At 39.9% G+C, this 24,060-nt stretch overlaps 2 protein-coding genes across 11 annotated transcripts in view; one reads left to right on the forward strand and one right to left on the reverse strand.

The window, feature by feature from the left end:
* The first annotated feature begins 208 nt into the window (after positions 1 to 208).
* Positions 209 to 12,423, forward strand: GPX3 (glutathione peroxidase 3). The gene is made up of 6 exons (XM_081968498.1): positions 209 to 441; positions 3,293 to 3,385; positions 6,714 to 6,864; positions 7,779 to 7,896; positions 8,906 to 9,005; positions 10,758 to 12,423. The coding sequence occupies exons 1-6, from the start codon at positions 355 to 357 to the stop codon at positions 10,962 to 10,964; spliced, it is 756 nt and encodes a 251-aa protein (XP_081824624.1). The 5' UTR covers positions 209 to 354; the 3' UTR covers positions 10,965 to 12,423.
* A 955-nt stretch (positions 12,424 to 13,378) lies between these two features.
* The window catches only part of TNIP1 (TNFAIP3 interacting protein 1), a 72,552-nt gene continuing 61,870 nt past the window's right edge, over positions 13,379 to 24,060 (reverse strand). For all 10 annotated transcript variants that reach the window (XM_081962173.1, XM_081962172.1, XM_081962179.1 and 7 more), the window contains 8 exons: positions 23,404 to 23,535; positions 21,318 to 21,446; positions 20,991 to 21,119; positions 20,215 to 20,340; positions 19,181 to 19,261; positions 17,847 to 18,041; positions 16,518 to 16,608; positions 13,379 to 15,529 (listed from right to left, as the gene is read on the reverse strand). In XM_081962173.1, the coding sequence (XP_081818299.1) occupies positions 15,486 to 15,529; positions 16,518 to 16,608; positions 17,847 to 18,041; positions 19,181 to 19,261; positions 20,215 to 20,340; positions 20,991 to 21,119; positions 21,318 to 21,446; positions 23,404 to 23,535 (927 nt within the window). In that variant the 3' untranslated portion in view covers positions 13,379 to 15,485. The remainder of the gene's footprint in view (positions 15,530 to 16,517; positions 16,609 to 17,846; positions 18,042 to 19,180; positions 19,262 to 20,214; positions 20,341 to 20,990; positions 21,120 to 21,317; positions 21,447 to 23,403; positions 23,536 to 24,060) is intronic.

Genomic DNA, 24,060 nt, shown 5'->3' on the forward strand with positions numbered 1-24,060 from the left:
TGCCACTTGTGGATTGAAGCATTAATGTCAATTTACAGGAATTTAATCTTCAGGATTAATCTCAAGGATCTGGGCAGCATTTGTCACCTCAGACTTTGAGGAATGCTGAAGCCCAGAAGCCACATAGTTAATATCAAAAGGACCAGCCCTCGTCCCTGCTGCTTCATGATTGGCTACCCATACTTAGCTTCATCCTTTTTATACTAGCTGTTGAGCTGAAAGGTGATAATGTGTTGACACAGAGAGAAAGCGGGAGAAACACAAAGAGCATCTACAGCAAGCGGCAAGCCAGATTTTTGTGGAAGCGAGGCCGGGCAAGGGGTGCAGGAGCCCTGTCCCTCTTGCTTTCCAACCATGAAGGGCAGACTGAAAGGACCCTGGATCATCTCTTTGATCTTGGCTGGTTTATTTCAGCCCAACCTGGGACAGGGACAACAGGAGGTAAGACATCGTAGCGCTGTTTCAAGGAGGGAGGTGCCTGAATTATATAGAAGAAAGATATCATCGGACTAGACAGGTGATGCTTTCTGGTTTTACGTCAGACAGTATTTTGCCTGCAGACCCAGAGATTTACAGTATTTGGGATAAGAGTAATGATGCAGACATCTTAGGAATCTATAGCTACTAGCAGTCCATCCGAACTGGTTAAACGAGGGCCAAATCGACTCCTCCAGAGTCATGCTATTAGGAAGAGAAAGACTGAAATGAATCCTAATTTAGTTTAGCCAACTGGCATTATTTTATTTCAGCGTTGTTATTGTATTGTCTATTGCAACCAAGTGTATCTGGGGGCTGGCATTTATTTACTATAATAAGACCCACGTTTGAAGCTCTACTGTCAGACTACATCAAAGGATAAATGAGGTTATTTCTCCCAGCATGAACCAGCAGCTCCCCAACAACCGTGAAAGGTAATGAGGGTGTTTGCCTAACAGTGGTTTAGCGTGCCGTCCTTTCATCCCTGAGATTTTCAGCTCTTGGCTACAATGAAAGCAATTGCAACCTCAGCAGGCTTGTTTCAACAAGACGGAAGATACACTGGTGCACTGAGGAAATAAAGGCAATCTTGTAAATTTCATTTGAGATTAAGGCTCTGCTGATGCTGTTGGCCAGAGCACCAGGTAAACCTGAGCTGCAAATACACTCCTGCGTAACGTGAAAGGCTAGCGTTCTACCTCGCAGGGTGGTTGTGAAATAAATGAAGTCATTTTTTTTTCTTTCAAAAGCACACTTCAGCATGATGTTAACGATGATGGGAAAGCAAAGATGGAGGCATCTTTCTCAATGGCTTTGCCCTACCTGTCCAAGCAGAGAAAGGGAAACCCTGGAAATAAGAAAGGAACTCAGAATTAAAGAGCTCTCTGGTGAGGCAAAGGGGGGGGGGAACTATTCCAGGAGTGTGCTGCAATTAGCAAAACAAATATGGTGGAACAACTCTTCTACGTGGCCACCTGCATTTAGCACAGTGGACAAGATCATCCCCAAGGGACTTGTTTACACCAAGAGCTGTGTTATTTGCACAGGCAAACCCTGGCAAACATTGCGACTGTGCTGAGGTCAGAAGAGCAGTGAAAGCTGCCAATGCTGACAGAGGAAGTTTAATGGCTGATCTATCATGTAAACTAGTGTTTCTCAAAATCAGTAGTATTAATATGCGTGGACTTCAACTCCCAGAACCCCTCAGCCAGCCTTCTGGCAAGTGAAATATTATATTCTCTGAGTACATAAACTGGCAGGTAAAATATTGCATTCTCAGAGTGCATAAACATGTCCTCTGGAGGCAGAATTCTTTAATAAGATTCTGGCTCCAGTTTTAAGCAATAAAATCTATGTGAGAACAGAATTAACATCTCAAAAGTTTTGTGGCACCTTCAAGGATAACACGTTTGTTATAGCCTATTTTTCCTGAATTACCTGGATTTTTTAAAAAGTTGTTTCAGGTCCTTAGGATTGAGCTGAAAACATGATTATTACTTCTCTGGAATATAAATTTGAACCTTTCCAAATCTATCGCACACCCTTACACATACAGCTAGTTGTCGACTTACAACCGCAATTTTGCTCAGCATTTCTGTTGCTAAGTGAGTCATTTTTTAAAGTGAATTTTGCCCCATTTTACGACCTTTCCTGCCACAGTTGTTAAGTGAATCACTGCAGTTGTTAAGTTAATAACACAGTTGTTAAGTGAATCTGACTTCCACATTGAATTAGTTTGTAGGAAGATGACAAAAGGTGATCACATGACCCCAGAACACTGCAACCGTCATAAATATGAGTCAGTTGCCAAGCGTCTGAAGTCTGATCACGTGACTATGAGGCTGTTGCAAGGGTCGTAAGTGTGAAAAATGGTCATATGCCACTGTTTTCAATGCCGTCGTAACTTTGAAAGGTCCCTAAATGATCTATTATAAGTCAAGGACAATATGTATAACATATTTTCCTTCTTCGAATTGTTATACTTGATTTCTTTTTTTTTGTCACCTGAAAATTTTCAAAAAAAACCCCAAAGTATTATTTCATAAAGACGAATGAAAGGAAGAACTGTGGGACTAACTGGCGTTCTTCGATCCAGGCTGCTATTTTCCAGGCATTTGTACTTTCCCACATTTCTACCAATCTGCCTCTCTGGGTGGCACCAAAGTTGGGTAGATATCAGTGGTGGGACATCAGGCGGTAGGCCCCGGTTCAGACGTACCAGGGCCTGCCCGGAGCACTGGGTACCATTTCAGTACGGTGCTCCGGAGGGCCCGCCCGCCCGCCTGTCGGCCTTACCTGTTTTTAAACTCTTCAGAGCTTCCATGCACGGTGCGTACAGCACCTGCGCGCTGCTCTGCTGAGCAGCTGGAGTGTCGCGGAGGCTCACGGAGGCGTCGCTGGAAGGTAGGCCGCATGTGTGTGCTGCGCACATGTGCACTGCGTGCATTTATGTGGAGGACACCGGGCCCCGTTGCAAACATACTGGTGGATATATATATGATATACAATAATGACATTACCCCTGAATATACAAAGATGAGTGTGCAACTCATGGTAGAGTCTAACCTATATACTCAGTTGGGAAAAAATACTGAGAGTCTCAATGTTTGAGAAGTTTCGTAATCTGTCGATCATGAATTACAATTTCTTACAGCCATTACTCAGAAAAAAATAGTAAACATGTCTAGAACTATGATGGTATGGACTTTAGTGATACTATAATATGCACACACAGTAAATGCTAATGCATTATAATTGTTCTTAATGTGTACATGACTTGCTACCAAGTTGCCTTATTACTTTGGTTCTGAATCAGATTTTGACAAGACTTCAGTTATCTCATCAACATGAGGAACCAAGATCTTGCCCGCGTGCTCCTAATTCTCAACCGATCCCAGATCGAGCCAAGGTAGGATCTTCTAGTGTCTATTGATTCCTTAAATGTTTTAGGAACAATCTACTTTGGCCTACTTGTATATTCTAGAATACTAGATGCTCCATTTAAAGAAGAATGTAGTTACCAACTCTTTCTTTAACATTTTGAGCACCATATATAGGAAAGTAGGCTGTGGCTTTCTAATAGGCTCACTATTGAGGAAAATGATGCTGGTCATAATTAAGATTTCCTAGGTTTGCAAATAAACACTCAAACTTAAAACAGAAACTAGAAACTCAAAGGAAAATAATTATGATGAGTACTTTTTCACACTGCACAAAAGACCTTTATATTTAGGTTAATTCACATTTTTAAAATTATTTTTGTCACATTTCAGATCTGAGTCTGATTTGCAAATCTCCACTGATCTACGGGGGGGAAGGGGAGGAAAGAGTTCATGTAGAATCCTGGGAATTTACCGATTCTGACTTTTTTCTACACGTTTTACTTTAGCCCAGTGCTTCTCAAATAGTGGGGCGGGCCCCCCAGGGGGGGCGCGAGGCTCCGTAAAGGGGGGCTCAGCTCAAATTATTTTATATATTTTTGTTTTGCAGGTTAAAGTTTTTTTTAATATTGTGTTCCTTTAAATCTGTGCTCCTTTAAATCTTTTCTGCTACAGTTAATAAAGCTATTCTTTGTTGTAAATTGATCCACATTTCTTTCTTTTTTTATTCTCTTATACGTTAATAAGGATACAGTGTTATGCAGAGGTGTACTTATAACAATTTTATAGACAAATGATACTATTTACAGTCGCGCGGGGGGCGCGAAATGTTTTCTTCTTCCTAGGGGGGGCATGACAGAAAATAATTGAGAAGCACTGCTTTAGCCCAATGAAAGCAAAATCCATCTTTCCTTGCATTGTTTGAAGAGAGTGAGAGAGAGAGAGAGTGAGAAGGAGAGGAGAGAATAGTGGCACAGAGGGAGAGAGAAAATGAAATTTCATCTTGTTGGCATTTTTCCTAGAGTAAAATAGGAAATCTTATTTCTTGATACTTTTCATCAGTGCCTTTTCTTTCTCTAAAAAAATTAGGTCAAGGCAATAGTATGAAATCGCAACTTTGAAATTTGGCTGGCAACTTACATTATTTCAAATTGAAATAAAATATTCTGAACAAGAGACTTGAAGTAATGTACTGTAGATTTTAAAATTTCTTAATTTGTGTAATTTACGGACTGATACATTGCCTGTTAAACTACAAAGGTTGAGTAAAGAGAAAATGAATGTTGTCAAGTTATTCTTTAACTGAAGATTGCTTAGACGTCCAACACTTTGCCATGACACTGGCCCCCAAATGGGTATTATTTTAGAAGTGTAGAAATTTCACTTTGTAATCTAGCTTTTTCACAAGTCACAAAGTCTACTTCTGGACATACCAGATGCATCATTCTTAGGCCTAGATGTCATGGGATATTGCACACATTACTCCAAGCACTGTACACAATAAGGAACTACAGGTTAAATTAATATTCAAACTTAGCATGTTAAGCAATCTTATAACCTTAATCCTTATTTATTAAAACTGAATTAAACATATATGGTGTTTGTCCAGCATGCATTAATTATTTTTGAATTTTTAAATGTAAATATCTGGAATAATCCAAAGCCTCTGAATTTTCATATTATTAATATACTTCTTTAAGATATAAAATTCTTCTGAGGCTGAACATGCAGTCCCCACAAATGTTTCCTAGAGATTTTAATGTCTTCCTAACAGGCAAAACTTCAAAAAGTAAAGTATGCCATGTTGATGAAGAGGCTTCAGTTCCAGCTTTTCGATATCTCAAATTTAGTCATTCATTTTGGATCATGTTTACAATTATTTTGCCAATTTGGTAAAAGGAAAACAAAAAAGGGCATGAAATGGAACAAAGATTTATGTGCATGGTTGCTGTACAATTTATCAAAGGAAATGTTTTAATGGGAACAAAATGCCACGATTTTTGGTGAAGAGAAAGGATGCAAGAAAAAAAATGCAGTTCTGTTCCTATTATTTCTACTGGCCTTCAAAACCAGAGATGGGTTGCTCCCGGTTTGGCCCGGTTCGGCCAAACCGGTAGAGGCGGCAGCAGGAGGCTCCGCCCACTTGCCGGGACGCTTCTGCACATGTGCAGAAGCATCACGAGCAGGGCTGGATTTAGATGAAAAGAGGCCCTAGGCTATTCCACTTATGGGGCCCTTTCACCTCCCATTTTTAAGTTTGTAAATTATATGAGAGAGAATAAAATACATCATTACTGTGATATATATCAATATATTAAATGAAACATGTTGTAATTGGTACTAACCTTTATAAAAAAAAATGTGGCATGGATAATAAATAAAAATAAAAGGCCCCTCTTGATCTGGAGGCCCTAGGCTGAAGCCTAGTTAGCCTATAGGAAAATCCGGCCCTGATCACGAGAGAGAGAGAGAGAGAGAGAGAGAGAGAGACAGAGAGAGACAGAGAGAGAGAGAGAGACAGAGACAGAGAGACGCAGGAGCGAACTGGTAGTAAAACCACTACAACCCCCTCACTGTTCCAAACCTATAGTTACATTTAGCTGCAGTTACACATAGCAGGAAGCTATGCTTCAAAGCGTTGAGCGGTTAAAGACAGAATGGTTTGCTCTCAATTTGACGCACTCCAAATACCTTGGACTTCAGCTTCCATAATGACAGTGGTTTCTGGGAATTATGGTTGAGAATTATGATTTAACACTTTTCTCTAGTAGAGAAAAGCTGATGTAAGGTTTTTCTTTCCATGGATCCTACATATATAGCTGGTAGGTAAAACATGACATCATGAATGGTCCAACACTGGAAATTTTAAAGAAGAGATTGGACAACCATTTGTCTGAAATGGTGTAGGGGTTCCTGCCTTAGCAGGGGGTTGGACTAGAGAACCTCCAAGGTCCCTTCCAACTCTGTTATTCTAAACCTCTGACTTAGTACTAGAAACCTCCTGAAGTAGTTCCGTGAAAGAGAGAAGTTGTAGCCTCTTTCTTTGTCCTTTAAGTTGAAATATTTCTTACATCCACCTGCTCCTAGATTGTGCTTCTTGCCCTTTACACATTCACTGTCTTGCAAGGAGAAGATCTTATTAGTATTATTGGAAGCATATATTGAGTTATTGCCTCAACACATTGCTTTTCCTACTGATGAAAGCTTCTGATGAAATTTGAACAGCCTGTTTCATTTCAGTGGCTGGAGTTTGGGTTATAGACAAGATACTGAACTGAACTGGAGTTGGTGTGGGAATCTGGACCAGATGTTAGAGCTCATGGAAGTAGGACTATTATGTCTTGTACTGTCTTCCAGGTGGATTGCTATGACTCAATTCAAGGATCAGCCCATGATTACGGGGCTCTGTCTATAACTGGTGAATACATCGCCTTCCGGAATTATGTGGGGAAGTATATCCTCTTTGTAAACGTGGCCACTTTCTGAGGACTCACAGCACAATATCTTGGTAAGAACTTGAGCTAGAAGAGAAGCACACTCACACAATCAGAGGTGGGTTGCTACCGATTCACATTGGTTCGGGCGAACCGGTCGTGGACATTTTGACTGGGTCGCCGAACCGGTAGGGACGGACAGCTGGCCATGCCCCTGAACAGGTTCCCCAGTCGCCCATGCCATTGCCGGCATGGTTTTTATTCATTTTATAATGTTCTGCACATGTGCAAAACAATTAACAGGCAAAGCGCATGTGAAGTGAACTGGCAGTCACACTGGCAGCAACCCACGCCTGAACACAATCTATTGGTAAAGTAAGAAGGCAGGAGTGGGATTTGGGGGTTCTCCAAACTGCACAGAATCTTAGCTAGAGGTTCTCCCGAACCCTGGTGAACCCCCAGCAGCCCATTCCTGTTTACAGCCCTCTCTAAGCTGTTTACAGAGTCAGCATATTCCCCTCAACAATCTGGGTCCTCATTTTACCAACCTTGGAAGGATGGAAGGCTGAGTCACCCTTGAGCTGGTGAGAAACAAACTGTCAAACTGCTGGCAGCCGGCAGTCAGCAGAAGCAGCCTGCAGTACCGCATTCTAACCACTGTGCCACCGTATGATGGTCAGATAATAGTTTTTAAAGTTTTCTTCCTTGAGAAAGAACAAGTTAGGGATGGATCATCTCTTTACTGCCTATTTAGGCCTCTCCTTTACAGCCACCATGAAGATTTGTCAGGTCAAGGAGAAAAAGAGCTGCTAGGCCCTATGCTGTGATTTTTTAAAAAAAATGTCATTTCAAATTAAGAAGGCAAAGATTGTGGCTGTGTGAAGTGCCTTACAGAAAGTTTAGCAATGGTCAGTAAAATGTTCACTACCTGTTAGGATGTTCAAAGTACAGTCCTATTGCTGAAGTATCCTATTGCTTTATCTAACAGAACTGAATGCACTACAAACTTCACTGGGACCTGACCGACTGGTTATCTTAGGCTTCCCATGCAATCAATTTGGAAAACAAGAACCTGGACAGAATTCTGAAATCCTTCAAGGAATAAAGTGAGTTTATGCAAGAAATGCCTTCTTGGCTATGCTACTCATATAAGATTATGTTAGCTTTGCCAGACTTCCCAGCAGCCAGGTGGTTGTCTCCTTCTGTGGCTTTATCATTTATTCCTTCGTGGGCTTGTATTTGGGTAGCCTAAGTCTTTCCCATTGCTAGACTCTTTGATCTGTTCCTAAGCCAGAAATGATTATTCTCCAAACATACATCTCAGTCTCTTTTACAAGACGTATTGAGGAGAAAGAGATGAGGTTACTTGTAGGATTCTGGCAAATGAATTTGTTTCCATCGAAAACCAGTGTGTCCCAAAAGTTAAGGTGGAAATTTCTCTGTTTTCTTTTGAACTACTTTCCTGTACACTAGAAAGCCACTTAGTATTTTCACTAATAACTTGACCTTCAGCTAGTTAATTAAACACTGTTTTCTTATGCTTTTATCAGTCTGGAACCAGCCATTATATTTATCCTTTCTGCATCTTAATGAAAATTGGGCAACCAATGGAACTTTTCATCCAAGAATAGATGAGAATTTGGTACCCGTGGGCCACACTTATATAGGGTAATTTTGGGGATACTTGAAGACTGGTAAATTAGTAGAATGATGAGCTAATACTTTCACAAGTCATATTTTTAGGAAGTTCCTCAACTTTGTCATGGATGAGATGCATTATACCAAACATGTCATTTTGGTTTGACATCATTACAAAAAAAAAATACATTCAGCAGTTTGCCAAGAGTTTCAATACTGTGAGTTGTTCGACCTTCAAGGGTTGTGACATAAAAGAATGGGCACAGCAGGTGTCTTACCCATGATGCAACTTTGAACTTTTCTCCAAGCAATGGTTTTTTAAAAAGTCATTTTAATAGCTGCACAGGCAGATACAAGGGCCCTTGGTGACATGAGGAGGTCTAATATAGAAGTGAGATGTTCTCCTCAGATCAAAGCAGGTCGTTTCTTGCTGCATTCTCTCTGAAAGGTTCTATTAATGTTCTTCTTTTGTTCCAGACATGTCAGACCAGGGGGAGGTTTTGTCCCCAATTTCCAACTCTTTCAAAAAATTGATGTAAATGGGGAAAATGAACAGAAAATTTACACCTTCCTGAAGGTTTGTATTGGTTGCATGTTTCACCGATAATAAGATTTGGAAGATATTAAGGACAAACTTCAAATGTCTCAATCTTAAAATTTCACCTACTTTATACAATGTTCCTGTAGGCATGTGGATAGTGGGCAAACTTTTCCCAATATTTTCATTTATTTCTCCCAAAAATTTCCTCTGGAGGGATGGAAAATCTGGGTGTTGTGATACTGGAGAGCTGCAGAGAATTAGTAAAATATTACCTTTCTCCCCTGTGATAATTTGAAGTCTTAATACAGCAGAAAATATTATTCAAGACAGAGAAATGTTGAACCCAAAATATGTGTGTTATTTATGCAAACCAAAATTAATATGGAATTGCTTAGAAAGTAAGGGATAACTGAATTTTAAGGATCATTCTACAATGCTACAACAAATCAGCTTGGAATAGAATATATAACTTCATAATGGATGAGGGAATAAATGGGGAACTCATCAAATTTGCAGATGACACCAAGCTGGCAGGAATAGCCAACACTCCAGAAGATAGCTTAAGATACAGGCAATCTTGACAAACTTGAACATTGGGCACTATCTAATAAATGAAATTCAATGGTGAAAAGGGTAAGGTTCTACATTTAGGCAACAAAAACGGAATGCACAGGTACAGTATAGATGATACCTTGCTCAGTAGTAGTGACTGTGAAAGGGATCTTGGAGTCCTAGTGGACAACCATTTAAATATGAGTCAGCAGTGTGCAGCAGCTACCAAAAAAGGCAACACAGTTCTAGGCTGCATAAACAGAGGGATAGAATCAAGATCACGTGAAGTGTTAATACCACTTTATAATGCCTTGGAAGGCCACACTTGGAATACTGCATTCAGTTCTGGTCGCCACGGTGTAAAAAAGATGTGGAGACTCTAGAAAGAGTGCAGAGAAGAGCAACAAAGATGATTAGGGCACTGGAGACTAAAACATATGAAGAACGGTTGCAGGAACTGGGTATGTTTAGCTTAAGAGAAAGAAGGACTAGGGGAGACATGATAGCAGTGTTCCAATATCTCAGGGGTTGCCACAAAGAAGAGGGAGTCAAACTATTCTCCAAGGCACCTGAGGGTAGAACAAGAAGCAATGGGTGGAAACTAATCAAGGAGAGAAGCAACTTAGAACTGAGGAGAAATTTCCTGACAGTTAGAACAATTAATCAGTGGAACAGCTTGCCTCCAGAAGTTGTGAATGCCCCAACACTGGAAGTCTTTAAGAAGATATTGGATAGCCATTTGTCTGAAACGATATAGGGTTTCCTGCCTAGGCAGGGGGTTGGACTAGAAGACCTCCAAGGTCCCTTCCAACTCTACTATTGTATTGTATTGTATTGTATTATAATGAGGTTCGTTGATGCTCCCTTTGCTTGGTTGTTTTCTTGCAGACATCTCATTACCCAAACTAGATAACATCTCTGATGATGTTACCTTGTATGGGTAATAAAATGTTTTCAAGAAAACAACTAAGTTAAGAGAGTACCAAGGACTCTTCATTTCAACCCTGAGTTACAAATATTCTCCTGTATTGGTAACTTTGTAATAAATATTGACTATAAGCCTTAGAAACTCAAATATCAAAATATGCTGTCTTATAGATTTTGTTCCCAGTTTTCTAAATTTCTCTCTCTCTCTCTTCATGCTACCAACCCTATGGCCATTAGATTAAAGATGAAAAAAAAATACAATTCTAATTCTAAAAACACTAACAAAATTTAACCTTTTTTCCCTGATAGAACTCCTGTCCACCAGTTGTGGAAACTTTTGGTGACCCAGCAAGACTTTTCTGGGCACCTATGAAGATCCATGACATTAAGTGGAACTTTGAGAAATTTTTGGTCGATCCTCAAGGAAAGCCTGTGATGAGGTGGTTTCACCGGACAAATGTTTCCACTGTAAAGAATGATATCATAAGATACATGAGGAAAAACCCAAGTGGATAGACTCCATACAAATGAAGATGGATTCAGGCGGGGGGAGGCAGGCTGCAGACATATCCAGACATATTCATTTTCTTCTGTCAAACAACTAAACATCCAAATATCTTTTATTCAAAGCTAAAATAGGGTTGTTAGGATTTACCTTACAGGGTGCCAATTTACATACTAATAATTCTAAATATTAATATCAAAATTCTTAATCTTAACTAACCTATTTTCAAGCATAACTTTGTAAAAGCTTGTTGATCTCAGTTTACTCAGCGATAGCTTTAATTTCCACAGGATGGAAGCAATATGTATTGGGAAACCATTTTAGTAACTTCTGATACTGCTTCAAACTTCTGTTACTTGAGCATGAGTAACAAGATCAAGATAATATTTTGATTTTTGCATCTCTAGTATATTATGGTACTAAAGAAGACTATTCCTCCCTTTCATTATTAACATATTGATGCAGAATATACTGTACAAATTTTAAAAACAACAAAATTAAGATGTCTATGGAGATTTTCAGTCATCCAGGTTATGGTTGCCCCAAAGGTGCTTTTTCAAGAGGCAACTGGACTTTCTGGTTTTTCTTTGAAGAGGTTTCATTTCTCATCAAAGAAGCTTCTTCAGCTGAGAAGTGAAATGTCTTCAAAGAAAAAACAGAAGTCCAGTTGTCTCTTGAAAAAGCATCTTTGGGACAACAAAATTATTTTTTTTAAAAATTACAAGCTATACACTGGCCTATTGTGTCACAGTATTAAAGACAATCTAGTTTATTTTTAGCAATTTAAACACATTTTTAACATTGGATGAACATGAATACTACATTCATTAAGGGTTTTCCACTTAATTTTGTTGTTTTAAATTGTTTTGTTATTTTGGTTCTAGCAAAAATATTATTCACCAGAATTCAAGCACATAACCAAGAGTCTCTTATGACACCTTAAAGGCTGCAGATTTGTTGTAAGTCTTTGTTTGTTAAGAGACAGAAATTGTATCCACACTACAATCATGCCCTCACCTTTCTACGATCCTTACTAACCAACTGGGTTACACACAGTTCTACTGACAATAAGATGAGCCCTCTAATATAGATGAAATTAATACTTTTGGCATCTCTGGATAAAGAAGAGTTTACCTCCCTTCCTCAAAATGTAGAATAGAGACCCCTTCTGGACAATTTATGAACTGGAATTTCTTAACTCTTTCTGACAGTGGAGGAAAATAGGGGACAAGGGATTTCGGGGGCAAGGAAAATGCATCAGAATGACGGTTAGATCTTAAAACTCCTTACGAGTGGGACCTGGCCTAAGACTGTAAGGCAGTGGAGTAGCTCTTTAGTGCATTCGGCTACTTCACTACAACCTTTGCAGAGATGTATTTCTTCCTTTTATTCCCAAGATCCCAGCCTCTCTAACCTTCACATCTTCTGTCTAAAAACACTGCCTAATAAAAACAGTTAATTCTCAGTGCACTTCTGTTGTGAGAGACTCTCTTTCAATGCAGTTCAACCCTCCATTTTATTACTTTCATCATGCAACCATTTTCATATTATGAAAGAATCAAGATTTTAGGTTTGACCGTTTCGGATACATCACATTGCTTCTTGGAAAGGCCATGTGGGTATAGTTACACACTCTCTTTCATACACCTATATAAGCTGTATAGGCAACCATTCCATATTCAATGGCAGAAGCTGAAAAAGACTGCTTTATATGAGCTGCAGGATGCCCACTAAATGACATCATAGTCTGCTGCACTTTTTTCGCGCCTTCTAGACGTTTTTCTGGATTTTGATAGCTCAGATCTGTTAGCAGTCATGTTTGCAGGGTTGAATAGAGAATTTCTAGGTTGATATATCTCACAATGCTGGAGCCAAGATGCCATGCACCAAAAGCACATGTATGAAGACACTACTGTGTTTTCCCAAAAATAAGACAGGGTCTTATTTTCTTTTGACCCACGAAATAAGCACTCAGCCTTTTTTGGGGAGGTCTTATTATTTTTGAGGTGCAGGAGGCGGCAAGGGTGGTCACCTCATGGCTGCTGCTGTGTTGCAATATTTTCAGGGAGAGCTTATTTTCGGGGGGAGGGCTTATTTTACTGCATGCGTTCAAAAGACGAATTAGGCTTATTATCCAGGGAGGATAATTATTTTCAGGGAAACAGGATGTATTAAGCTAAATATATTCTCCATGATTTACAGCACAAATTCTTAAGGGTAGAAAAGGCAGCAGTGCTTTCCCCTGAATTTATTTTCATAATACTATCCACATTCAAAGAGAAAAAAAATATCCAGCTGTGTATGAACAATTTCCTCCCTCTTTACCAACATTGCAGGGAATTGTTGGGGGGGGGGGCACATACCTCTGTCTCTTTTCATAGCAATCTGAAAGCTATGCAATAAAAACAAGCATAACTCCAGGAACTGCCCAGGAAAACTTGCATTTTATTAAATTGGATATAGTTAGGGTAATTTTATACAATTTTTCAAAAGCTTTTTTGAAAACAGAATATAGTTGGTAAAATATTGGCCTGCATAAATACATAAAGACAACTTATATTTAGAACTTCTCAAAATGTTATATAAAGATGCCTCCATTTAGAGACTGTAGACCAGGGGTGTCAAACTCAAGTGCTTAGATCTGGTCCTTGGGGACTGCCTGGAAATAGCAAAGGACTGGGCCCGCGGTGCCTCTGCTAGCAAAAATGGGCTCCCCGCAAATGGTTTTGGCCACTGCAGGAGGCCTTCCAGGCCCAAAACGGGGCCTCTGGAGTGCTGCAAGGGGCCATCCTTCACTCAGGTTATAAAGGGGAAGAAAAGTTAAAATATTTTATCTTTCAGGCTTGCAAGATTCTGCTACTATAGCCTATGTCAATAAATTATAGTTCTAGTCTTCCTATGGAGTTAATTTCTTGATCTGGTCTCTTTCTCATAAGGTGATCAAGTAGATCAAGTAAGTATTTAAAAAAACCAAAATCACAGAAATGTACGCCTCTCTATTTTTATAACTGTATAAAATCATGTGTGTGGAGGTGTGGTCCTGTGTTACGCCCGCCGTGGCGATGGCCAGCCTCCCCCCTCACCCCCCCAGCCCTCTGAGGTCAAACACAACCCTGATGTGGCCCTCAATGAAATTGATTTTGACACCCCTAGTGTAGACAGACCAAAAATCCTATTATATCTCTTCTTTCACATCTTCCTACAATTTATTCTATAATAATTGAAAGACCTGGGACAAAAAGTAAACTCAGTGAAAATGTTTTTATTTAAAGAGGTTTTTACAGATTCTTCAAACCCTGCATTTTCTTTTTTCACCGTGAACACTCCGAAATTAATTTTCCTTTTCTTTATTTCATAAAAAAAAGAAAACACACAATTATTTCTCAATTATGTGCTTACTGGTGAACATGAATTCTGCTTTCGAATGACCATATAGATTCCATGTTTGAGAGCTGCATGTAACTGTAACAAGCAATTTATGTCACTTCTAGTGTGGCACATTTGGAAAAAATGCTTGACTGGTTCAGCATTTCGTATGATTGCTCCAAGGGATCAGTAATCTGGGGGGGAAAAGACCTTTCTTCATACCTGCCTCCCACTTAAATCATGGGAGGGCCAAAGATAACCTTTCACTTAACAAAAGGAAATTAGAACTGAATTATTAGATCAGGGAACAAATCTATCTAGTCCACCAGTCAGGTTCAATAGTAACTAGGAATGGGACGAAACAGAACCAGGGAAGTGAAATCTGAAGCCATTTTCCACTGAGCAGTTTAAATAAACAGATATAATTCTATTAAGCAACATGCATGCAATGATGAACTGGTATATTATTCCAATTAAGAGGGAGCAAAAAAGGCTGACATATTTTAGGGGTAGGTAGAGAGGTAATTAAAGCAGTATTAAACAGTTTTCAACTCAAGTTAACATTCAGTGGGGTTAAAATATTTATTGACAACTGCAAGTTTTAATGTGCGTGTGACTATTATATATATATTTCATTCAATGTAGGAAAAGTATCTTTCATTCTTATTCCTATACATTATTTAGACAAACACAGGAAGATTTTTTTGTTTTCCGCTGTCCTTGGCTGAACACCGAATCCCAAACTTGTACAGGCCAAAAGCATGCTTCCACAGACAACAAATGCAAAATAGATATACAGCTGCCTGACTGTAAGAGAATCAGCTCAACGTAGGTCCTGTTAATCCAGAATTCCTAGTCTTCACTGCTGGGGCTCAATGGTTGTTCTCTTACAGCTGAATCCTTGAATGCAGGAGCATAAAACGCCGAGAGTAAACAAGACCTGGCGATTTTAAAAAGAGAGATTTCCCCAAAACTCTAGGTCACGGTTGCTTCTTGGTAGCCGTTCAGTTTCAGAAAATCCTGCTTATTATTCCCAAGTATCCAAGTGCGGTGGATCTTTTTTTAATACGCAAATAAAGGCGACCAATGTCCAGGAGGAAAGGCGTTGAGATGGATTAACACATGATGCTGTTTTGCTTCTGCAGCTTACACGTATCACCACAAAGTTAAACGGGTCTTTGAGCTTTAGTTAAGCCGAGACCTGTAGGGTCTGAAAAGCAAACATATGCATTAAAATAGTTTTCAAATCTTCCACAGATAGTCCTCAATTTACAACAGTTCGTTTAGTGACCGTTTAAAGTTACCACAGCACTGAAAAAAGTGATGTACGACCATTTTTCAGAGTTACAACCTTTGCGGCCTCCCCATGGTCATGTGATCAAAATTTCGGTTGTTTGGCAACTGGTTCATTCTTTACGACGGTTGCTATGTCCTGGGGTCAAGTGATCCCCTTTTGCGACCTTCTGACAAGCAAAGTCAATGGGGAAACCAGGTTCACTTAACAGCCGGGTTACTAACTTAACAACTTGATGTGATTCACTTAACAACTGTAGCAAGAAAGGCTGTAAAATGGGACAAAACTCATTTAATAAATGTCTCACTTAACAACAGAAATTTGGGGCTCAATTGTGGACGTAAATTGAAGATTTCCTGTATTACCAAGGCCCTAATTCTCCTACCCAAGACTTTCTAACTTTACACAGCATTCCAGGTGAAATGGATTTGTCACCCAAATCCTCTCTCTCGTTTATTAAATACTCTCATTTCCAAAGCCAACTTTGGAATTCAGAATGACTTGACTGATATACAATAACTGACATACAGAAAAATTTGAATGCCTTTGTGTGTATGTGAAAGCACACATTAAAGAATTCACCGTAGCTATAAAAGAGCAGAAAAGTATATACTCAGAATTGCAAGTGATGGCTCTGCTCTCTCCAGATTTAAACACCCAACCAAACTAGAATGAACTCAGAGCACCCTGAGATCAACTCAAGGAAATGTCTGAAAGACAGACTCGTAATGATCTAATTTAAAAGAGTTGTGAAGACTCTCCAAACGATTCACAAATCACGGTCATGCCCAAATTCCCCACGTGAATCCATTAAGAAGCGAATTGATCTTAAAAATGAGAGCTAGGTACAGCAGCACTGAAAAAGATATTCTAGTATGCCGTGAAAGAATTAGAAAGCTCTTACCAGATTCCTTGGTAAACTGTTTCACACCGTCCCCTCCTTGTGTGTTCTGATTGTGTGCTATAACACATGCCGGAAACCAGGTATAATCTGGCTATAAGAAGCAGAGAAAAGTAAAAATAAAAATACAATACTATACTGTATAATAGGGATGTGTACAGGTTTGCTGTTAGTTGTGAAGTCGTGTCTGACCCATCGCGACCCCATGGACAATGTTGCTCCAGGCCTTCCTGTCCTCTACCATCCTCTGGAATCCATTTAAGCTCACGCCTATTGCTTCAGTGACTCCATTCAGCCACCTCATTCTCTGTCGTCCCTTTTTTCTTTTCCCCTCAATCTTTCCCAGCATTAGGCTTTTCTCCAGTGAGTCCTTCCTTCTCATTAGGTGACCAGGTAATGACTGGTCACCTAGAAACCCTTCAAAGTTACAACAGACCTTCACAGAGCTACTTATGATTTTGAAGTTTTGATGGTCCCAACACCCTTCCCCTTCCCAATGATCACATTTTTGGGACTTGGCAACTGGATGATGTTTACAGCTGTTTGCTGCATCCCACAGTCATGTGACCCCAATTTTCAGGGGGGTTTGCTGGGTTCTGGTGTTTACTTTTTGCTGCTTCCAGGAAAAAGCACCCATTGTTTAAAATGGGTTTGCTTTATGACGACAACATTTTCTCAATGATCATTTCAAAAAAATTAGCAATCATAAAGTCATATCATCAGGTGCAGTCATCTGGTGACCCACTTAATGACAATCATGACTTACAACTGTACTTCCAGGCTCATTTATGTTCACAAGTTGAGGACTAGCTGCAATTCATTTCAATTTGAATTTTTTCCAAGTTCAATCCTCCATCGCTCTTTTGAGCACGAAATGCTTTATTTCAAGCATGAAAAATATTCATTTTCATGAATATTCAAATATTCATGGGAAATTGGCTGTTTTATGCTTCTATCACTCAGCCAAAATGGGCAAATATGTATATCAGACAACTGCTTTATGCTTAAAGATGGGAGGACGTTTTAAATCAAAAAAGGGATGTTTCAATCTCATAACAGTTTGAATTGGAACATCTGTTGTATATTTTCTACTAGAAACTTCCCAGCTCTTCATACTGAATGGCAGCAAATAGAAGAAAGCATCAATTGTTGAATAAGAAAGTTTACGTTCTTGTATTTCCTTCTACACAAATTTTGGCAGAGAACCTGAGAATTCCAATTCTACGCTCTTTTTTTCCCTTTCTTTTGGATAGAGGAAAATGCCTGGCAATTGCATGCTGTTCTTATTGCTTCTAGTTCCTTCCACTGATTCTTCGCATTTTATTAACTCACAGGTTGGGCGCGATGATAATTCTGAACTGGAGGATGCTCATTTGCCACCGCTGGTGGTGGGTACCTGATCTGCCACTCCTCAAAACCACGATAACCGTGTGGTTGGACTGGAGGAGAGTACTGGAACTGGTACACAGGGCAGACTGGGGTGATTTGTCCTGGCTGCGGTTCGGGATGCAATCTGTCACCCGAATGCTGCAAGAGAGAAAGCAGAAAGTTGAAAATGAAGGACCTTCGTGGAAATCCTAGTTTATAACACAATACAATACAATACAATAGCAGAGTTGGAAGGGAACTTGGAGGTCTTCTAGTCCAACCCCCTGCCTAGGCAGGAAACCCTATACCATTTCAGCCAAATGGCTATCCAACATCTTCTTAAAGACTTCCAGTGTTGGGGCATTCACAACTTCTGGAGGCAAGCTGTTCCACTGATTAATTGTTCTAACTGTCAGGAAATTTCTCCTCAGTTCTAAGTTGCTTCTCTCTTTGATTAGTTTCCACCCATTGCTTCTTGTTCTACCCTCAGGTGCCTTGGAGAATAGTTTGACTCCCTCTTCTTTGTGGCAACCCCTGAGATATTGGAACACTGCTATCATGTCTCCCCTAGTCCTTCTTTTCATTAAACTAGACATACCCAGTTCCTGCAACCGTTCTTCATATGTTTTAGTCTCCAGTCCCCTAATCATCTTTGTTGCTCTTGATAATGATTTATCAACCTAATCAAAGCAGGTCGCTTTGGCTTGGCCTGTTTCTTTTTTATCCCCTTTTAAAACCAACTAAAGAAACATCGTGTCCCCTGTGCAATATTCAATCTATTCCTAGCATAAGGAAGAAAAAAATAGGCACTAGAATAGGCAGCATATAAATATGCACACCCTTCTATTGACAGATGATAGACCGACAGACACAGAGATAATGAGAGGTGGGGGGGGGAAGAGTACTCTCTCACTGCCATAGGACCAAGACAAGAAAGAAAAAAACAAATTAGGCCTTGGCTATAATTTAAATTGCACCATCTTACTATATAAAACAAAATCCAATAAATTCTTTAAACAGGACACTCTCCAAATATGTTGGGCTTCAATTCCTGGAATTTTAGGAATGGCCAGAGAAACTGGACTATTCTGAAAATGGAGGTCCACGTTTCTGAGCAGTGCACAAGTTAGGGAAGGTGTCTTTCGATCAGTCCAGCCTGACTTCAGATATGATTTTACTATAATGCAGTATGCAGAACTGATAGACCATGTCAAGCGACTATGACATATATTCAATATTGGGAAGCCATAATATTAAGCCAGCGGGCGTTTGCATTTCCATAGTACAGTATCCCATACCTGTTTGTGCTGTTTAAGCAGTTTCTTAAACTTATCCTTTTCTTCCTTCTCTTTGTGGCAGTCCTCTTTAACGATTCGCAGCTGTTGTGAGCAAGAGGAGGAAAAAAAAGAATATAGGCTTCCGTGAGGATTGCATTCTAGAACTGAGAACAAGCAGACCAATAGAAGTATTCTGCTCAAATCTGCAGTTTAGCCAAATTAGATTCTGGGTGCCCATTGTGGACCCTTCGCTCAGTAACAAGTTATTTTTATTCTATACCTCTTGGAAGAGAGGGAGAACATTTTCATAGGGAGCAAATGAAATTGGATGGTAACACAAGAGACAAGACTAGTACAAGTACACACGAAACGGTCCTGACAAAAATTGCACTGACCAAAAGAATAATTTTCTCTAATAAGTAACTACAAAGTCTTATGGGTTGGAGTGATTTACAAAGCAAGTATTTAAACACCGTTTAACTCTACTTACTGACCTGCCTTTTTCAAGTTCCATTTAAAACCTCTTTTTCAAAAGCTGCCCATGTATGCCCTTTAGTGCATTTTTTTTCAATTTCTTTAAGAATAAAACAAGTGGCAGAGGAGAACTACATAATCAAACAATAACTCATGAGATGCATTCATTTAAGAGAGAAGATAGTACACAGGAGAAGGATATTGAGAGAGGATTTGGGTAGACAAGCCTATCCATGAACCTATTGTGGCTAGGATTAGGAGGGGAATGGGGAGCAAGAGAAAATATAAAGAGGGAAGGGGAGAATGCTTGAAAGGACCAAGAAATAGGGGAAGACACCAGAAGCAACTGGTAATTGCTCAGAAGGCTGTATCTCAGTTATCTGGAGATTCTGGTAAGCATATCTCAATAACAAAAAGTATTTAGTTTAGATTACCCAACAGAGTGGAGTTTTGCATGAATCAGGGCCAATGATCCAGATTTCATCTCTCCCATAGAAGCCATATTCAAGGGATTCCATGGAAGAGATTAAATTTAGATCACCAGAGCTTTCAAACTCAGGATTATTATTTTGGTTTCCTACCTGATTATTAGTCAGGGTCAGCTGCTTCTGAAGTTTTTCTAGCTGCTTCTTCAGCTCCTCTTTTTCTTCATTCATCCTTTCCCGGTCACTCCGCTCCCGCTGGAAATCCTCCTCAAAAATCTTCACCTGGCAGAAAGAGAGGGACTTAAATCCTAGAATCAGATACTTACATCCCCCAAATTTACATGTTCTACAAATTTCAGGAAAACACAAAATGCAGAAGCCTGAATCCAAAACCCGTGCCGTAAGTTTTGTAAAGCATGTGGTCATCTGACAAAGGAAATGTCCTCCTAAATTCACAAAATACTTTCTGTTCTGGTTTAATCCATTTTTAGCCTATTTTCCCAAGATTCTTTTTTGGAGAGGAGAGGAGAGGTGAAGGCGAAGGGAAAGAAAAAGGGAAAGGGGAAGGAAAAAAACCAACGTTGTGAATACAATAATAACTGCCTGTCATTACTTTTAAAAAATTATCTTTAAAGATAAAACATTTTCAACGTACTTTCCAACTGATACAACACACACAACTTTTCAAAATGGCACTTAAAGCAATTAACAATATTATTTCTGATACTAATAGTCAATTAATGCAATCCACCAGTGAAACTAGTACAGTATTAATACAGATAGTCCTTGGCTTATAACCACAACTGGAACCAGAATTTCTATTGCTAAGCAGGACAGTTGTTAAATGAGTCCATTTGATTTAATGACCTTTTTTGCCACTGTTGTTAAGGGAATCACTACACTTGAGTCAATCACAGACTTTGGATGCTTACTTGCTGTTTCAGAAGCTCGTTCTGGGTCATCACTTCCTGGTGCCGGAGACCTGAGCTAGGATCAATAGGGTTTTTCAAGGCTGAGGGGGAATGAGGAGGTGCTTGGAAGTTCAGAATCTCTTCCAGGGCCTTAGGAAAAACAAAGGGACTGTCAGAAACCTCTCCTGGCATAACATGTGTTATTTGCAGCAATGGCACGAGATATAGCATCATTCTGCTGCCTTGGAAAGACCATCAACTGGAGGGAAAAGATTCACACAGCTTAAAAAAAAAGCAGAAGAGAAACCAGGTACAAATCCTCTAAATTCTTCAATAAGGTCTACCCACCTTATTTAGTCGGAGAATCTCCTTCTCCTGGTACTCTCTTTGCCTTGTGACTGGCGCCAACTGATCCTGAAGAAACTTCACCTTGTGCTTGAGGTCCTTCACCTCCCCACCGAGTCTCTCTTTTTCTGCCTTGAATAGAGTGGAAGGGAGGGAGAGGAAGATGTTCAAAAGGAGAATGAGCTTTCCATCCCATTCCCATCAGGTGTGGAACAATGAACCACCTCTCCTGCCTGAAAGCCACTTCCGAAGAAACGTGAGGGGATTAAGGACAGGGTCTACCTTCACGAGCATGTCAGTTTATACCAAAAAGCCCTTGAAGCTTCAATACCTGTCAAATGCAACTGGGTGTCATAACTGTCATTCTCAAATATCTCCCTCCCATAGAAAAACTCCTATCTACTAAAAAAAAAAGGTACTCGTCTCATTTGTGTCCTGAACCACACATAGCAATATGAAGACTGATGGAAAGAAAGAGAAAAGGTCCCAACAGAGTAAAACACCTTCCAGAAAATACAAAGAGAGAAATCGAATCTAAAAGTAAGAGTTCACATTGGGTTGTTGTTGTTTTTTTTTTGGTAGTTACTACAGCACTGTAGAATTTGAGCTGCAAAAGCCTCTTTTGTCCACCAGAGGGCAGGCCTTTGCAGTACTTTATGTGTTGCTCCTCTCTACAAGGCCTAATGAACTGAGGTCTATACAGGTAGTCCTTGACTTATGACCACAACCAAGCCCAACATTTCCGCTGCTAAGGGAGACATTTGATAAGTGAGTTTTGCTCCATTTTACAACCTTTCTTGCCACGGTTATTAAGTGAATCACTGCAGTTGCTAATTAGGTAACACAGTTGTTAAGTGACTCTGGCTTCTCCATTGACTTTGCTTGTCAGAAAGTCGCAAAAGGTGTCACCGCAATCTGTCATAAATAAACGCTAGTTGTCAAGGGTCTGAATTTTGATTACGTGCCCACATGGATGCTGCAATGGTCGTAAATGTGACCGGGGTGCCGGTAGCCACTGGTGACGTCTCGGCTGGACTACTGCAGTGCCCTCTACATGGGGCTTCCCTTGGGACGCGCTCGAAGACTGCAGCTAGTTCAGAACGCAGCCGCGCGGGCTATTATGGGGAGTACTAGGTACTCCCATGTAACACCGCTCCTGCGCGAGCTGCACTGGCTGCACTGGCTGCCTGTGGTCTTTCGAGTGCGTTTCAAGGTGTTAATTACCATCTTTAAAGCGCTCCATGGCTCAGGACCTAGGTACTTGCGGGATCACATCCTACCACACACTTCCCTGCGACCGATTCGCTCTCACAGGGAAGGACTCCTCCGGGTGCCGTCCACTAAGCAATGCCAACGGGCGGCGCCTAGGAGTAGAGCCTTCTCTGTGATGGGCCCAACCCTCTGGAATGACCTCCCCCCCGATATCAGAACCACCACCGACTTCCGCTCCTTCCGACAAAAACTGAAGACTCACCTGTTCCGTTTAGCCGGCCTGGCCCATTTATAGTTTTATTCTACCTCCTGGCAGATATTTTAATTGGGTATTTTTAGGGTATTTAAATATTGCTTTTAACTACTTTACTGCAGATATGTACAGTTTCTTATTGCCTCCGCTTTGTGTTTGTATTTTCTATTTATTGATGTGTTTTTATTTGACTGTACACCGCCCCGAGTCCCTTTGGGGAGAGGGGGCGGTATAAAAATCTAAATAAAAGTAAAGTAAAGTAAAGTAAAAGAATCAAAAGCCGGTGTTTTCATTGCTGTTGTAACTTTAGTCACTAAACGATCACTAAACAAATGGTTGTAAGTTGAAGACTACCTGTAGAAGATATAGAAATGACTGATTCTGTCACCACTTTCTACCAATAATCTTTTCTTAATGTCAGCTTTGTTATTTGCATCTTGGTATTTTTAAGGATTTGAGACACATTCTCATAGTGAGTTAATACAGAGGAACTGAAGGCAGGCATAAAAGAAGCATGCTTTTAATGCTACCTGTCTGTCAACCCATTTAGATTTAAATCTGATGCAAACACTCCTGTTTTAGGAAGAAATGTAAATGCGTTCCAAGTGGGATTTTGGACTATACCTCTTCTTCTTCAATTTTGGATTTTGCCAAGAGAAGCTTGCGGTCAAAATCCCTCTGTTTCTGCTCCCGCTCTGCCTCCAACTCGGCTAGCGCCTTTTGGGTGTCAGCCAATTTCTGTCGTAGATCTGTTATCTGTCAAGTGGAAATTTTTAAAAATGAAAAACACCATCATGCATTTTAAAACCAATTTAAAGGCTACATTACCCAAAGGACAAAACCATATACATGGTACATATATACATACATACGTACGTACGTCTGCGTGTGTTTGTGCATATATAATTTTAAATCAGTCTCTTATATGGCATTCCTGCATTAAATATGCAATTTGGGGAATAAATGCATAAAATTTGGCAGAGATCCTATGGTATATTTTACAATGCAAGTGGTCCTCAACCTACGACCACAATTGAACTTCAAAATGTCTGTTTTTACTTGAGACATTGGTTAAATGAGTTTTACCCCATTTGATGACCACTCTTGCCATAGTTGTTAAGTGAATCACTGCAGTTCTTAAGTTAGTAAAATGTTAAGTGAAACTATCTTCCCCATTGACTTTACTTGTCAAAATGTTGCAAGAGATAATCATATGACCTTGGGACATAGCAACAGTCAAAGGTAAGAACCAGTTGCCAAGCATCTGAATTTTGATCGCAT

The sequence above is a fragment of the Natrix helvetica genome (assembly GCF_964273705.1).
Source record: "Natrix helvetica genome assembly, chromosome: 1".
In the NCBI taxonomy this organism is placed as follows: domain Eukaryota; kingdom Metazoa; phylum Chordata; class Lepidosauria; order Squamata; family Natricidae; genus Natrix; species Natrix helvetica.